Source organism: Python bivittatus, unplaced genomic scaffold (genome assembly GCF_059951505.1).
Source record: "Python bivittatus isolate LINGU-HERP-01145 unplaced genomic scaffold, Pbiv_v1 ctg000070_np1212, whole genome shotgun sequence".
Lineage (NCBI taxonomy): Eukaryota > Metazoa > Chordata > Lepidosauria > Squamata > Pythonidae > Python > Python bivittatus.
In genome coordinates, this window is record NW_028277034.1 from 23,236,374 (window position 1) to 23,252,579 (window position 16,206).

General features: G+C 38.4%; 1 protein-coding gene across 9 annotated transcripts in view; it reads left to right on the plus strand.

Moving 5' to 3' along the window:
• The window catches only part of ZNF827 (zinc finger protein 827), a 154,218-nt gene extending 142,233 nt beyond the window's left edge, over nt 1-11,985 (plus strand). For 6 of the 9 annotated variants that reach the window (XM_088132797.1, XM_088132802.1, XM_088132795.1 and 3 more), the window contains 3 exons: nt 1,367-1,558; nt 1,656-1,833; nt 6,527-11,985. In XM_088132797.1, the coding sequence (XP_087988923.1) occupies nt 1,367-1,558; nt 1,656-1,833; nt 6,527-7,334 (1,178 nt within the window). In that variant the 3' untranslated portion in view covers nt 7,335-11,985. Of the gene's footprint in view, nt 1-1,366; nt 1,627-1,655; nt 1,843-6,526 lie in introns of all 9 variants that reach the window. The other 3 variants (XM_088132798.1, XM_088132799.1, XM_088132800.1) reach the window with 2 other exon arrangements.
• The last annotated feature ends 4,221 nt before the right edge of the window (nt 11,986-16,206 follow it).

Here is a 16,206-nt window from a genome sequence, read left to right on the forward strand (position 1 = left end):
TGCTTTTTCTTTCGTGTTATGTATTTACCTTATAAGTGGTATAAATATTGATAAACAAAAAGTTCAGAGCTCCCTTTATTTTGCTTCCAAGTCATTTATTTTAAATTTAAGTTTTTTTACTCAAACTTCCTTCTTAAAATTAAGGTGCATTATATGCCTGTGCATGTTATACACCAATAAATACGGTAATTTCAGAAAGAAAATGATCTTTAAAAAGGTCAAAACTCCCTGCCAGTAATTTCCTCCAGTGATATACTCAATCAGCCCATCTAGCTGGCTGAAATGACTCCAGGCAACTCCAAAGCACACTTTGCCAGTTTCTGTCTTGGGGGAAGTCCTGTGCTTCTGATTTTACCTGTTAGAAATTTAACTTCCTTATCATGGCTGGCTTTTACATAGACAGTTCCAAAACAACACTGCTAACAAGAGAAATTATAAGACTTCATTAAAATCTAACAAGAGTCTATGGTACAAGAAATGCCACATTCCTAAAATAAGCATAAAAATTATATCAGTATTATGCATGCAATAAGTAGTTCAAAGCTCAGTTTTAGATAGATGATAAGGTCATCTTGCTGGGTCAGGCTACATTCTCAGAGTAGCTAGGCAACCCTCCCTCCCAAATCAGACTCATCTTCATTGCCTTACATTAACTATAAAATAAGGTTTTGTTAAAGCTTGCTGGTACAAAACTGCAGGTCCAATTAAACTTAACCCAACAGTAGCCATGTAACATAAAGCTTGCTGTTAAATAGGACCATTTAACTTAGTCAACTTATTAATTTTTTATCTCCTCAAAATGCAAATGACTTCTTTAGAACACTTGCTCTTCAACTCTCCATCTGGTCAGTAAGAGGACATAAATAAACTAGCATCCTGCCAATGTCCACTACCCATCCGTAATCTGTTTGGTTTTGTATTTAAATCACCTGACCTTTCGCAGAGGGTGGGGGAAGGTCTGGAAAGATAAATTGAGCCATTCAATTTATTAAGAGAGACAGAAGTAATAGCTTGAAGCGCTTAATCTCAGCTAGAAGGAAATATAGCTGAGAAGCAGAGTGAGAGGAGAGTTCTTGACACTGAGATCATAGTTGTTCTCAAACTCTGCTGAGCACCAACACATCTACTAAAATTCTGAATTTGTAATTGCACTCACCAGTACCCAGAATTCTTAAATTTGTTTAGCTTAATTCCTGGAAACTTCAGAGGAGGTCTCATCTAGCCCAATCAGCTTAGACCAGCAAGTGTGGGTAGGGATGCATAAGGAAGGGTGCTTCCATGTATGGATCTCTGAGCTGAATTGATTGCATGCTGGTTTCAATAAGCAAGTTAATGTTTAGCATCAATTTCTTTTATTTCTTTGTAGGTGAAGAAAGAAAGACACCCAGTGACTCAACCAGTCCTTCTTCTTCTTCCTTGTCAGCACTTAGTGATTCTGCCAATAGTAAAGAAGATGCAGATATCAGCCCCAAACCCAAGGGATCAAATAACCTGCTAGTTATTTCCGTAGTGCCTGGTAGTCAGACTCTATTAAATGCGGAAGAAAAATCAGAGAAAGGTAAAAAGTTGGCGAAGGAATGCAAAGTGACTCCCTCCACTTTCTCAAGGCTGTCGTGCGTGACTTAGGTAATAGTGTCTGTAATTTCCTTCTGCAGGTTTTGAATGTGTTTTCTGTAACTTTGTCTGCAAAACAAAAACCATGTTTGAGCGCCATTTGCAAATCCACCTGATTACACGGATGTTTGAATGTGATGTGTGCCACAAGTTCATGAAGACTCCTGAGCAATTACTGGAGCACAAGAAATGCCATACTGTCCCCACTGGTGGGCTCAAGTAAGGAAAGCAAGTACACAAACTTTTACTGTGTTAAGTACCTTGATCACTGTGGAGGTAGAAACAGAAATACCTGCATGGGAGAACATAGAAATGTTAGGGGAGATAATGTCAGAGAGTTTTATTATGAAGAACAAATTTAAGTTGCTATAAATCAGGGATAGGCAGCATGTGGCACTTCAGATGTTGCTGAACTATATCTCCCAATAGCCCAAGGAAACATGGCAAATAGAAAGAGATGCTGGGAGTTATAGTTTAGTGCCATTTGAAATACCACACATTACCTAGTTTTACTAGGGAACAAATTCATCTGGTCTCTTGGGTGCACTGATGCTGCATTGAACAAGAATAATAATGTTGAGCATTACTGGTTTATACATATTATTTTTACCAACAGTGGCATAAATCTTTGGTGTCTCTGTATCTAAAACAGTTCCATAAGATCAGACTGGAACTGATATACTTTCAGATAGCATATGAAAATTCTTAAACACTGTCTTATTATAATGATGACATTTATAGTTGCAAAACTAACTCTTTAATCCAGAGTAATATAGACAAATGTTTATATCAGAATGGATTATGTGTTGATATAAGTCAGTATTATCTACTGCTGGCAGGTCTTCATGGTATGTGACAGAGGTGTGTTGCATTACCTGTAAGTGCTATGTAAGCTGGGAATTCTGGGATGTAGTCCCAATGTATCTGGAAGACACCAGGTTGAAAAATGCTCACCTATTTGATAATTTTTAACATTGGTTACCAATGATGGCTTCTAATTTATATTAGAAGCCCTCCTTTAAGCTATTTCCTTCAGCCTAATTAAGATATAAATGCTACCCACAGCATGGGAATATGATTCTGAATGGAATAGGCACATGCCATTAGTAGTAGCAAATCACTGGATCAGAATATAAATATTCAGTTATATGTATCAGAAATGATTGGGAACAGGTGCTTTGGAATGGGTGAGAGCATGAATGCAGCCCTCTCTGTGATTCATTAAAGCAGCTGTATCTGTTTTTTGGAAACGCATCTGGAAACAGATGTGGCTGCTTTTACGAGTTACAAAGAGATACTATGTTCACACTCTCATGCTTACCAAAGCTTTCCTAATTGAATCTGAAGCATTGCATGACCCAGATGTTTACATCTATAACATCTTAGAACTTCCACATGATACCTGATGGTAAAGTATTTTCAGTAGTTTCTATTACTTCTAAACTCTTAACATTGTACATGCACTGTTAAACCTCACTAATAATGTAATCTAATGCAAGCATGTCTGAGAAGTAAGTCTTCTTGTATTCTGTAAATCTTACTCTGTTCAGCTGATAGTTGGGGCCTCACTAAATTTGTATTATTTATATGTTTATTATTTAACAGTATTTAGAGGCTGCCCCAATTTGTACAGACTCTAGATGGCAAACAACATTTAATATGCAATAAAATTTAAACAATCAATAATAATGTTAATAATAAACTGCCAGTGATGGTTGCCTGAACATCACTAAGGTCAAAAATATTAATACTACTCAAAAGGAAGATAATATGTGGCCTCGGTTATGGATAATAGTGAACGCTTTGAAGTTCCATTAGTGTCAGCAGCAGATTAAGTATATACTTACCAATTCTTTTGAACAATTAGTCCACTCTAGCCCTCCCTGCCCCCATTGGTACAGAAATGGACAAGCAATGATGGTGATAGAGTTTACTGTCACTGCAGTGCAAAGCCTCTGACGGTGGGATTTCTTTGCCACATTATATATTTTTTATATAAAAATACATGCCTTGGCCTTCTGATACTTTTGTATCATTCAGTGCAGCCAACAATTAATAAAATACCATGGTAATTTCAGAAGAAAAAGTGAATATAGTAAAAACAGGCAGATGCAGTTGATAAAAGAGTACATTTCTTATAAAGCAAACATCTTCTTGAAAAAGTGTTTACCAAAAGCAAAAGGTTATTAAAGAAGGTCCATGCGGAGAAAGGCATGGTTTAGTTGTGTCCTCCAAGAAGACTTTCAGTGACTTTTTGCTTCTTCCTGTAAAAGTTTTGAATTGCTCCTTTCAAGATTTAGAATAAAATAAAACTGAGTAATGAGGCACTCCTTTCATTGTGAAATACTGAGCATTGTTTTTAAAATTTCTCAAAGTATTAAGCATGATTAGCATCCCTAGATGAGATGAATATCCCCTACACAGAAGCCACCGAGTTCTGCCACACTATTCTCCACTGGATTAGCAATAGTTGCTAACAGAGGATTTAGCACAGCCTGTATAAATCTCACCAAATCTTTTTGTAGAGGCAGGGACATAGCAAAAGTTTGGTCTCTCAAATGGAGTTGCAAAAGACTGGAGACAGCCCAGGCAAGCACTTTCTTTACCACACAGATGTGCACCAGAGGAAAAGAACCACATGGCAGGATGGGTTGAGTATTTGACTACCTGCTGGAAGCTGCCAGGAAATTGCAGGGCATGTATAAGAGCAATGGTGGCATATTCATGAGCAGGTATTTTTCAGGGGTGGGGGCGGTATATGATCAAAGTCAGTATCAAGGACAAAAGAGGTTAAATGTGCACTGTGAAATGGATCCACCTGGTGCTGAATCAGGGTGCCTTTATGCAGACATGTGAGTTTTCTGGAAAAAATTGAATTGGAAACTTTTTCTGGAAAAATTTCCAAGCAAATGACTATTCCAGTTAGCCTATTTATCTCACTATCTGTAGTTTGCAAAAGTATCTGGGCTGCATTATCTGATATGAATAAAGTTAAATCTATACTACTTTATGAAGTTTGAACAGTACATTTAAAGAAATTAATAGGCAATTGCAACATCTTTCAGGTTCTCAATTTTTAGATTGTTCTCCTGAAAAATGAACTACAACTTTAAAACTACCAAAACATCCTTGAAGTGGGAAAACTTTTTGCAGAAAAGGTTTGATCCTGGAATGTTTTCTGGCCCATGTCTCTCCCTTGTCTTTAAATTGAAGAAATACAGCAGGTCAAAAGCGTTCATCCACATATATCTATCTACAGGTTCTGTGTATTCTTAGATAAGTAGATTGCAATTTCATGTCTTCAGCAGTAGGAGTGAGCAGCCCTTTGGGATGGAAGGCAAGGAGGTACTTTGGAGTGTGGAAGAGTGTAGTGTAACCCCTCTCTTTCCTTGGGATTCTGTTAGAGTGACTTTTAGGAGTTGCAGACAGATGCTACACATAAGCACCTTGCACACTTCCAACACTCCTTTTTGCCTTTAATTTTGAATTGCTGCACAGACCTATTAAGCAGCCCCAGAAAGTCCATGTCATACAAGTGGAGAAAATAATCACTCCACACAGCACTGTGATGGATAAGGGAGATAAAGACAGAATCTGGAATTTGAATGGCCTACAAGGAGCACATGTCACGTGAATCCTATGGCTCAGCAAGCAGGTTGGAAGGAGTGGCAGATTGTGTCCCTGTTGTGGCCCACAGGACTGCCCTTTGTTTCTCCAGCTGCTGCCAACCAGCAAGCCATAGAAGGCTTTTGCTGCTTCAGCACATAATGTTTAATTTTAAATATTACTTGGCATTGCAGAAAAGCAGCTGGCATTCTCCTGACGTCTCTCCTACAAGCTCAGCCCACAGTTCACTTGCTATTTAATTTGAGTTTTGCAATGGCATTTGCTTCTTTTGTGCCAGAGTCACTGAAATACAGCACTTTCTGGACCGTCCTGCCTGCAGTCCTCATCTGGAAAAGAACTCTTTTCTCCAAGAGGCATTGAGGGGCAAGGTTGCCATAGAAATGATTGGATCACTCATCTTGAAACCAATAATGCATAGTTTGTTTGTTTGTTTGTTTGTTTGTTTTTTAAAGTAGAAGGAGAGAGGTAGCATCTGTCAAGGTAAAGATTTGAAAAGCAAGTTGGGAGGTAGAGGTGGCTGTGGAGTAGCCTTGAGTAGCACTATGTATTCTGCTTATTGGGGTGGCACTATTTTGACTCTTTAGGCAACAAAATACTAGTGATTTAAATAAAGCTGAAGTAAAGGCTTCATTCATAGTTCATGCTGTGCTTGTATCAATACAGTAGCTTAAAATGTGTGTTCAGATAAATCTTCCCATTTTATGTGTAGTATACGCTGAAAAAGAGTAAATGAGATTAGTTTGAAAAATGTTGGACATTTTGCAGGGTTACGTTATGGTCAGGACTTGCACTTTACCCCCCCCCCACCCCCCCAAAAAAGGAAGCCTCCAACGGATGTGGTCAGTGACATCATGATGATATGACCAACTCAACTGAGATGGTCATGTCATTATGATGTCATTAACCATATCCCTTTGAGGGATTTTTGGGAGGTCAGTGAAGTACATAATCATCAATTTTGTCCTGGTTCAGTAGTTTGGAGAATTAAGATACTTTGAACCTTTCAGGGTTTTACAGCTTGCTTTTTGCCCCAACTGCCGCCCAAAGTGGAAAAACCAGCCTGATTGTATGGAGAGAAGAGTTAAATGGTGAAATGAGTCGTTTAGGTTTCTGCAAAACTTTAGGCACCAAATTTGCCCTCCCCAAGGAGTCTAAAACCATGCTATAGAAATCAGTCCTTCCCACTCTGGGGGACACAAAAGGGTTCTGGGAACTACATGTGGGGTATAGGTTGCTCCTAGCTGATCTAGATCCATGTCTCAATCCCTATTTTGCATTTTGACAGGTGCCCCTTCTGCATTTATTCCACAAACCGTCCAGCAGCAATGGAATGCCATTTGAAAACCCACTACAAAATGGAGTACAAGTGCCGGATCTGCCAAGCAGTGAAAGCCAATCAGCTTGAGCTGGAAATGCACGTTCGAGAGCATCGCCTTGGCAACCACTACAAGTGCGATCAGTGTGGCTATCTTTCAAAGACTGCCAATAAGCTGATAGAGCATGTGCGTGTGCATACGGGGGAGCGCCCTTTTCACTGTGATCAGTGCAGCTACAGCTGCAAACGCAAAGACAATCTCAACCTGCACAAGAAACTCAAGCATGCGCCCCGGCAGACCTTCAGCTGCGAAGAGTGCCTCTTCAAGACCACCCACCCATTTGTCTTCAGCCGACATGTGAAGAAACACCAAAATGGAGACTGCTCTGAAGAGGAGAAAAAGGGCCAGGGTGTGACTTCCAAGGAAGCCAGCCCCCTGCTCGTGGCCAACAGTCCCCGCAGCCTATTGTCCCCTCTCTCAGTGATGTCAGCCTCCCATGCTCTGCAGACGGTGGCCATGTCAGCTGTTCACAGTGGCGGGGCAGAGCCAAACCTGGCACTGAGGGCCTTGACCGTAAATGGCACTTCCCTGTGCTTTGACAAATATCGGAACTCTGAGTTTGCCCACCTCATTCCCTTGACCATGTTTTTCCCTAAAAACCACTTTGAAATCACATTCCATTCACCCCGACCACAGACCCTACACTTGGATGACACTTCGCCGAAGCACTCCTTCCTTGCCTATCTTGGACTAACAGAAAGGGCAGAAACTCTCTAGGGCAGCCACATTCTGTACCAAAAATATTACCCACCCCACCCACCCCACCCCTGATACCCCCACCAGATTCCAAGCAGGTTTTATTTCAAACCATAGATCCAAGAGGTTGGCTGCCCAAACATTTGTACAATATATCAATAGTAGTAAGATACAGTAAAGCAAATGGCTCCACGGGTCTCCTTAATACATGGCCATGAAGGCTGCTTTGTTAAACTTTCAGAGAGATGACCTCCTGCATATTTCTACTTTCAGAGGCCTGTTTCCGTACTCTTACCTGAGAAACTCTTTTGTCTCATTTAAGCTGAACAAGAGTGTCCTTAATGGCAGTCAGCACTAGCTAAGATGACCCTTTGATGCATTTGACTTTGGGTTGTGTATCTGAGCATTTCTAAAAGATAGTCTGTGTGCCATGGCATTGCTTTTGCACATCCTTTTGTACTGGCTTATTTAATATGAACTTAAGAAGCTGCCTTATGCTGCATCAGACTAGTGGTCCATCAAGCCCAGTATTGTCTATTATGATTGGCACCAGTTCTCCAGGGTCTTGGACAGAAGTCATTCCTAGCAGCTGCTTCCTGAGATTTCTTAACTAGAGATGCTGGTGACTGAATCTGGGATCTTTATACGTGCAAAGCATGTGCTCTACCACTGAGCTGTGGCCCCACCCCTGTGAAACATATTGCAGTCCTCCGTGCTTGCTCACCTTGCCTGCTTCTCTTTTATTGCTCAGTTATGGAATGTAGGAACAGCAATCAAAAAGAACTAGCATGGCAGTCAGTCCTGCTGGGAATTTGCTATATTATAGTGGCTAGGTTAGCCTCACATCTCAGAATTTGATGATCAGGGTAAAAGCAGAGGGGAGAAAATTACTTTAGCCTTGCAAGGTGACACTGTTTCATATGTTAAACTTTTTTCCTACATGGAGATACTTTTTATGGCCAGTGCATGTACACATGTAATATGAAGGGCTTTTCTCTGTGTACAGAGACTGGGTAGTCAAGTTTTCATAACTGCTGCTCCATGGATTTATTCATGTTCTGCCCCCCACCCGCCCTCCCCAGCAGAAAGCACTCCTGTCACCCTTGAAATATTACAGTCAGCATGTATTATCTCTATGAAGGAAAAAAGATAATGTCTAAAGCAGTCCTGAACACATAACAGTGATGTATAAGAAGGCAGCTAGATTTATAGACAGCAAGTGCGTTTCATACATGCACCCAAACTGATTTTTTGGTTGTATTCATATGACTTGGGGTCCCTTCTTAAAGTACTTTTTGATACAAATACCCAAGAGCAAGGTACGTATGATAAGGCATTTGTTTTAGATTGGACATCCACATTACATTTAACTTGCTGCTTTTCTTGGTCAGATAACTGGAGACAGAAACCTGATCATTTTGCCAATGTGCTTTTTCTAGTCAGCTAAGAAAAATACCTGATTCAAAGTTATGTGCACTATTCCAATTTGATGCAAGGCCAATACAGAAAAATATAGCAAACAGCCCTGAGACCACAAAATCACTTCTACGCATTCTCAGTTGGTCTGAATGCAGTGGTTAGTTTAATTTGCAAAGGAAGGGGACACATTTAACCGTGATTAAACCCAGAAGAAGGAATTTTAAAAAGGAAGGATTTCTTAAATTCTGGGCGTTAGGGCTCAGACTAAATAAAGGCAGGTTTTGCACAGTGGTTGAGTCTTGCACTAGTATGTTTCTCACTAGCAAAAATAAATAAAAGTAAGAAACATGTTGAAGATAATGTTTCTTTTTGACTGAAGAATATCAGATTGTATATTTGAAAAATAAGTGCAAGTTCTTTTAAATGGAAGGAGAAAAAGGTGCTGTTTAATTATAGAATTCTCTTTTATAAGCCCAACTATTCAGCTATATTGGCAACTTTTGTGTTCTATACCCTTCATGTTATTTGTATTCCTTTATATCATTTTGCTAATGCTTACTCAAGTATACTCTTCTAGGAAGGTAACTTTATATTTTCTTAAGGCTCTTATTTTTAGTCATTAAAATGACATACGTATTGCACTTTATTGCAGTAGAAGCAAATGTTGCATTCCTAATGGGTGATCTAAATATTAACTTTTCCTAAGATTAAACAAAATGCCCATGCACTGAACATTTATTATGAATCACTATCACATAAGTTTTCCCCGCTAAAGAAATATGGGGGAGGGGGGATTCAAAGACCTTACAACAGAAAACAAGGAAGGAAACAGCCTAAATTATCAGCCATTTATAACATTGAAGTAACATAAGCCTAATGAAATAATGAAAGTCCACAAAGAAGTTTAACCAACATATGGCCTTATCTGGCTAACTATTATAGTAACATAAATCATTGTTTTAAATATCCTAAGAGAAATTTTGAGGCTCTGTTTATTGCACTAAATTCTGATGAAAATACTTTCAGAAACGTGAGCTGTTCTTTTAACAAAAGGATGATTAAGATAAGGTTGGCATAGTGTGATGAATTGTGACATTCCGGTGGCATTCCACTCCAACCCGAGGTGGCATTGCAATGCTATGCAATAGTCAGCATCGCTTACTGGAGCCTTCCCCAGCCCTTCATCATGCTGGCTGGGGCATCTTGGTGACGTAAGCCCAATGCATAAGATAGGGGAAGGCTGAGTTTCTGACTCTGTTCCCATGACATGATCAGCCTCATCATCCATGTGCCAAGTTACACTCACCATCGTGTGCAAGAAGCACTCGGTAAAGGATGGATCAGTCCATGGGCTGGGAGCCATTTTTTAAGATTCTGCTGCTGTTGAGGAGGTGGGAAGGCTATCATTTTCTGCCTCCTTTCCTTTTTTCCACCCTACATCAGAATGAAAAATAAATTTAAAAAGTCAGAGAAGGGAGTTCTTACCCATTTCCTACTTGTTTCTGTTTGTTGTTGTTTTTTTCTGTCACGCAGTCACAAGAGAGTAAAAACCAAAATAGCCATATAGATGGAATATCTAGGGGGGGAGGGAAACTTTTCACAGACCTCTCTCTAGCATTTCATCTCAATCCTAGGAGAGAGGCGTGTTAACCCCATGGGTAGCCATACCATGGCTAACCAGAAGGATTAAATTTAGCCCTTTGCATATTGTTTATGGCTAATCCCCCATGGTTGGCTGCTATCTCAGCCCATAAGCCCTGTTGGCCAGTTAAGTGTCACGTAATTGCCCCCTCCTCTTTGTCCCAGTGAAGCACATCTTGGGGAATAGGGCTCCTGTGCGCCATAACCACCTCGCGAGTCTTGAAGCCTGGCAACAAAAGAAGAGTCTGGGATGTGAAAGCTGCCCAGGGCACTGTCCTACGGGAGATCCAGCTGGGCAACAGTATGGTGTTCTAATAGGACAGGTGGGATTCTGCAACAAATGAGTGATTTGGCCAATTTCCCTTACCCAGAATGTTGCTGCAGCAAGCATTGCCAAACGCAGCAAGAGTTTGATCTCAATTATCTAATCCAGCCTTCCCCAACCAAATATCTTCCATGCATGTTGGATTACAGCTCTTCTCAACCCCAGGCAGCATACCTTGGCCATGATTAAAGTTATGCATTAGCTCGTATGGAGGGCACCAGACTGAAGCAACCTGAACTGTGCAGGTTTGGGAAACTTGTTTTGGGAGTAATCTTGAACCAATTACTCAGCTACAGTTGCCATTAAAGGAATAAGTTTCATAAATCTCTGCTGGTGACATTAGAAGAAAAAAGGCTAATGCCACACCTATGAGGGAGCATAATAATTTAGAATGGTAACAATTCTGTGGCAAAAGGAATTATGGAGATTTCTTCCTGCAAATGGTTGCTGCAGTTAACTAAATATATTTAAGGTGTTTTAAGATAACTTCCAAACAATCAATCAGTGACCCTATAAAAAATTTAAAAAGTAGTGTGTCAGCAAGTAAGCTACGCATGCATAGGAATGTTAAAAACATATATTTTCTGTAAACCAAATAGTGCAATATACATAGGGATTTCAAGGAATGAGAGTATTATGATGCTATGAGCAATTTAATGCCTTGGGTTTAACCATTTTCCTTTTGTATTTGTTTGTCATAGTAATGCTTAATGTAATTGGGCAGCTTTATTTAGCACTTTGACCACTGAATTATTTCTGGAAAGTTAATTATGCATTGTTTCTGTTTAAGAGGAAAAAAAGAATTTGAGGTGTTTTTATTTTTTTAAGGAAAAATATACAGTATTTATCAAAGCCCTTGCATACCCAAGAATTGGTTTGCTGTTTGACGCTAAAACTAGGAATGCTCTCTAATATATCTTTTGCTTGTTAAAAAACTTAATGTTTGTACCAACTGTTCACTTTGTCCCTGTTTTTCCCCACTATGCACTCTTTAAAATAGGCTGGCTTCTTGTTTTTCAGTTTGGTTATATTCTCAGCACCTTTCTTGCTTCCTCTTTTCCTTTTAACTTGCTGTATCATATTCAAATATCACACTGTCAAGATTTGTGTACATTAATGGAAATTTGTAATGTATAAAGCTTTTTTTTTTTCTTTTGCATTATAAGGCTGTACAGGGTCATTTTGACAGTAATTAGTATATTTCTCTGCATCTTACGTTGCATTGCCAATTTCTAGTGTATCCAGTTTGGAAGTATATATACTCGAATTAAAACAAAGTTGTCTATATGCTGCCACCAGCTTTGTCTTTCTTTCTGCATTGTTTTGTTATTTGTGCATACAGAGACTTTTACTACATTCCCTAATAAATTCTTACTTATGCTCCCAACTCCTTAGTCCAGATCAGATAGGCTAGTGAAGCTTGTTGCTGTCCTGCTCTGTTCTTTTTAATTCTATGCACGGTTCAGTGCTGTTTTTAACCTATAAAGTCCTGTTGTTTGAGTGACAGTGGGCAGCAGAGGGAATCTGGCACTGTTATCCATTGTCTTTAGAAGATTATTGGATCAATTATTTAATCAAATTGTTGGGGGGGTCAGAATGGGGCTATAGGTTATTTTATTCTAAGTGACCAAAGTTGGCCACAGGTACCTCTTTTGGCACCTGTTCACGAGGCTCTTCTCCACCTGAATATAATAGTTCTTTCAGTATTTTTTAATTAAAAGGCATAGTATAATGAATGGGAAGCTAGCATGCTGCAAAGGAAAGTGCCAACTTCAAACAACCTTTATTTCCAGAATTGCTCTTGACCCTACATAGGCCCTGAAGCATTCTTAGAAAATAAAAACAGTATAGTGCTTTGTATTGTCGAAGGCTTTCACGGCCGGCATACGATGGCTGGTGTGGGTCTTCCGGGCTGTGTGGCCGTGGTCTTGAAGTTTTGTTTCCTAACGTTTCACCAGCACCTGTGACCGGCATCTTCAGAGTGCAGGAGCACAGACAGGAGCAGTTCTCTCTATGCCCAGGGTGATGTGACCCTTCTGTGGGTATTTATAGAGATCTGAGGGGGGAAGGGGGATTGGGTGTGTGTGGGTGGGTTGAGTTACTGAGTGGCTGCTTGTTTTGGTGTCAGAATCTGTGTGTATCTTCCTGGGGATTAGGCAGGGTTTTTCTTCTATTGAATTGTTAACGAGGGGCTGCTGGGGGTGATTAGCAAGTTCATTGTGTGAACTGTTCACATGTCCTGGTGGTTGAGCTGAGTTCGTTGACCTTTTGCAGGCTGTATTTTTCAGGATTGGTAGCCAGGTTTTGTTGATTTTTAGACTCTCCTCTTTTTTATTGAAACTGTGCTGGTGTTTGTGAATCTCAATGGCTTCCCGGTATAGCCTGGTATAGTGGCTGTTGGTGTTGTCCAGTATCTCTGTGTTTTCAAATAGGATTTTGTGTCCAGTGTGCTTGAGAGCATGTTCAGCTACTGCAGATTTTTCTGGTTGCTGTAGTCTGCAGTGCCTTTCGTGTTCTTTTATCCTGGTATGGATGCTACGTTTTGTGGTCCCGATGTATACTTGCCCGCAACTGCATGGTATGCACCGCCGCAGGAGTATACCGCATACCATGCAGTTGTGGGCAAGTATACATCGGGACCACAAAACGCAGCATCCATACCAGCAACCACCATTGAGATTCACAAACACCAGCACAGTTTCAATAAAAAATGGGGCCAGAGATTTCTGCTGTACAAAAATCATGCTATGCCATAATGGCTGCAGAAGACTCAACATACCTTCCCCATTGCAGCACCTGATCTAAGGAACTGTGTCCCCCAAGGTTCATATGACCCTGATGCTGTTGGGCTTTCATAAAGCTGTGATAACTTGGCTCTTTCAGCAGGGCTTCGGTAGGGTACGGTGTTCTATTCCCAGATTGGGTTTTTTTCCCTGATTATTATAATTGTTTTGACTTCCTGATGTGTGGCTATATGTTACTATTTGTTTTGTATTTTGTTATTTTTATGGTTGTTTTAATCCTAACATGTAAGCCACCTAGAGTTATTTTGGGTAATTGAGGTGGGATATCAATTGATAAGTAAGTAGATAGACAGATAGATAAAACAAACATAAGAAAAAGAAAAGCCAGCATTGTAAGAATATGACACCCAGATTGGTACACAAAAGGAAGAATCAACATACTAACAGGAGCTTTATCCAGAGGACAAGCTGAAGAATAGGACTCAAAAAACCCTTGACTGATCTGGAATTCAGGAGAATGTTTCTCTATTTCCCTCACTGTTAAACAAATACTAAAGTAACTTTTTTAAAAAATTAATTTTTAATTAATTTTTTTAATTACAAAAAAGGGAAAAATACATAAAAGTGGTTTAATATAAAAGTGAAAAAAATAACAAAAAAAGTTAATATATCATTATAATAGTACACAGTTCCAATTCTATATATGCTTATCTAATACAAATATCATTCAAGTGCATATACATTTCTAAAAGTTATATGACTATCCTGGGTTTTTTTTTAACCCCGTGTATTTTGTATAAATGAGTCCCATATTTCATTATACATGTCCATACAAAGTCTATGTCTATAGGCAATTCACTCATAAGTAGCAAGTGTAATCAGGTCTTCAATCCATTGACTAAATGGGGCCATGCATTTATCTTTCCAGTGCTGACATATCAGTCCTTTGGCCATAGTAAGGGCATGGAGAATCCATTTACATTGTCCAGTTGTTAAGTTCCATATACTAGGTATATAATTCAAAAGAATATTATCCTCTGAAAATTTTAGCTTTTGTTGTACAATCATATTTATATTGTCCAGTACTTTTCCCCAAAATTTAATAAGTATAGGACATTGTATAAACATATGTTTTAAAGAGGCATTGTCCTTATTACATCTCCAACAAAATGCTGTTTTTGACAATCCTTTTCTATACAGACATAGTGGAGTCCAATAAATTCTAAATATTATTTTTTGTTTTATAAGTCATAATTTAAGGTCCATTGACACTCTTGGTATAGAACTTAGGACACTCTCCCATTGTCTAGGCAATATAGAACCTCTAATTCTTTATTCCACTCATCCCTTAACATCTGCATATCAGATTGATTTATTGATAACAAATATCTATGCAAACTAATAGTAGGTTTTTTAGATTTTTTAATTTTATTGAGTTTCAGAAAGAAGTAAAATACAAAAAGATCAAAAGAAGGGGGAAAATAACAAAAGAGAGAATAATACAAAAAAAGAAAAATAATTTCCAACTTTCTTTGGTACAGGCGTAGGTATAAAATAAATTCACCTCTTACTCCAATATCTAAAAAATCACATAATAAAAACCATCCTTTACTCTTTTTTAAAAAAAATTACTAAATAAGTTTATGTCAGCAAAAATATAAAAAGAATAATACAAGGTATTTCTGTAGTTATAGAATAAATCAGTCAGCAAATCCCAAAATCAAAATTTCATTTTTTGTGTACTAAGTAAAAAGTCCAAGAGTGGTTTCCAAATAGAAACAAAGCTAGACAAAGTCCTTTCTTTAACCAAAGTAGTCAGTTTTGCCATCTACGCCAATTCCATTCATTTCAATATCCATTCTTCAGCTGTAGGTATCTGTAAGTCCTTCCATTTTGGGGCATATAAAAGTCTCACTGCCGTTATCATATAAAGAAACAAATTTCCATATTTTCTTTCTGTTTGTCCATCATACCTAAAAGAAAGGTCTCTGGTTTCAATTGTATATCCATTTTTATGATTTTTTGAATCAAAATACATATCATATCTCAACATTTCTTAGCTTTTTCACAAGTCCACCATAAATGGTAAAAAGTGCCTTCACACTTATTGCATTTCCAACATACATTTGAGATTCCTTTATTCATCTTAGATAGTTTATCCAGTGTCAAATACCAACAATACATTATTTCATAGAAATTTTATTTTAAGTTATAATTAAGAGTAAATTCAAAACTTTATTCCACATATTTTCCCATTGACCCAACATTATGTTATATCCAAAGTTTTTTGCCCATCCATTTAAACATATTCATCTTCCAAGTTCATCTTGAATAAAAATGTGTACATTTTAGCAATAAGATGTACATAAAGCATATTCAAATTCTGTTTTCTCCAAGGTAAATTCATGACTTTTCTTGTCCAATTTAAATCTTTCCAACAGCTGTGCATAGGTAAACCATTGGCAACTATGACCTTCCAATTCTAATTCTTCTCTCTTCTTCAGATTAGGCTCTCCATCAGAAAATTATAATAAATCTGCATATGTCAACCATGGTTGTTTAAGTGTCATTTCTCTTCTATAAAAAGGTTCTTTGGGTGACAACCACAAAGGGATTTTTTAAGACAATTTTACCTATATCTGTTCCAAACTCTCAATATGGCACACCTAATAAAATGATTCTTAAAATCAATATTAACTTTCACTTCATCATACCATAAATATCCATGCCATGTCTTTCTAACTCCAATAATCACTTGTTTTTT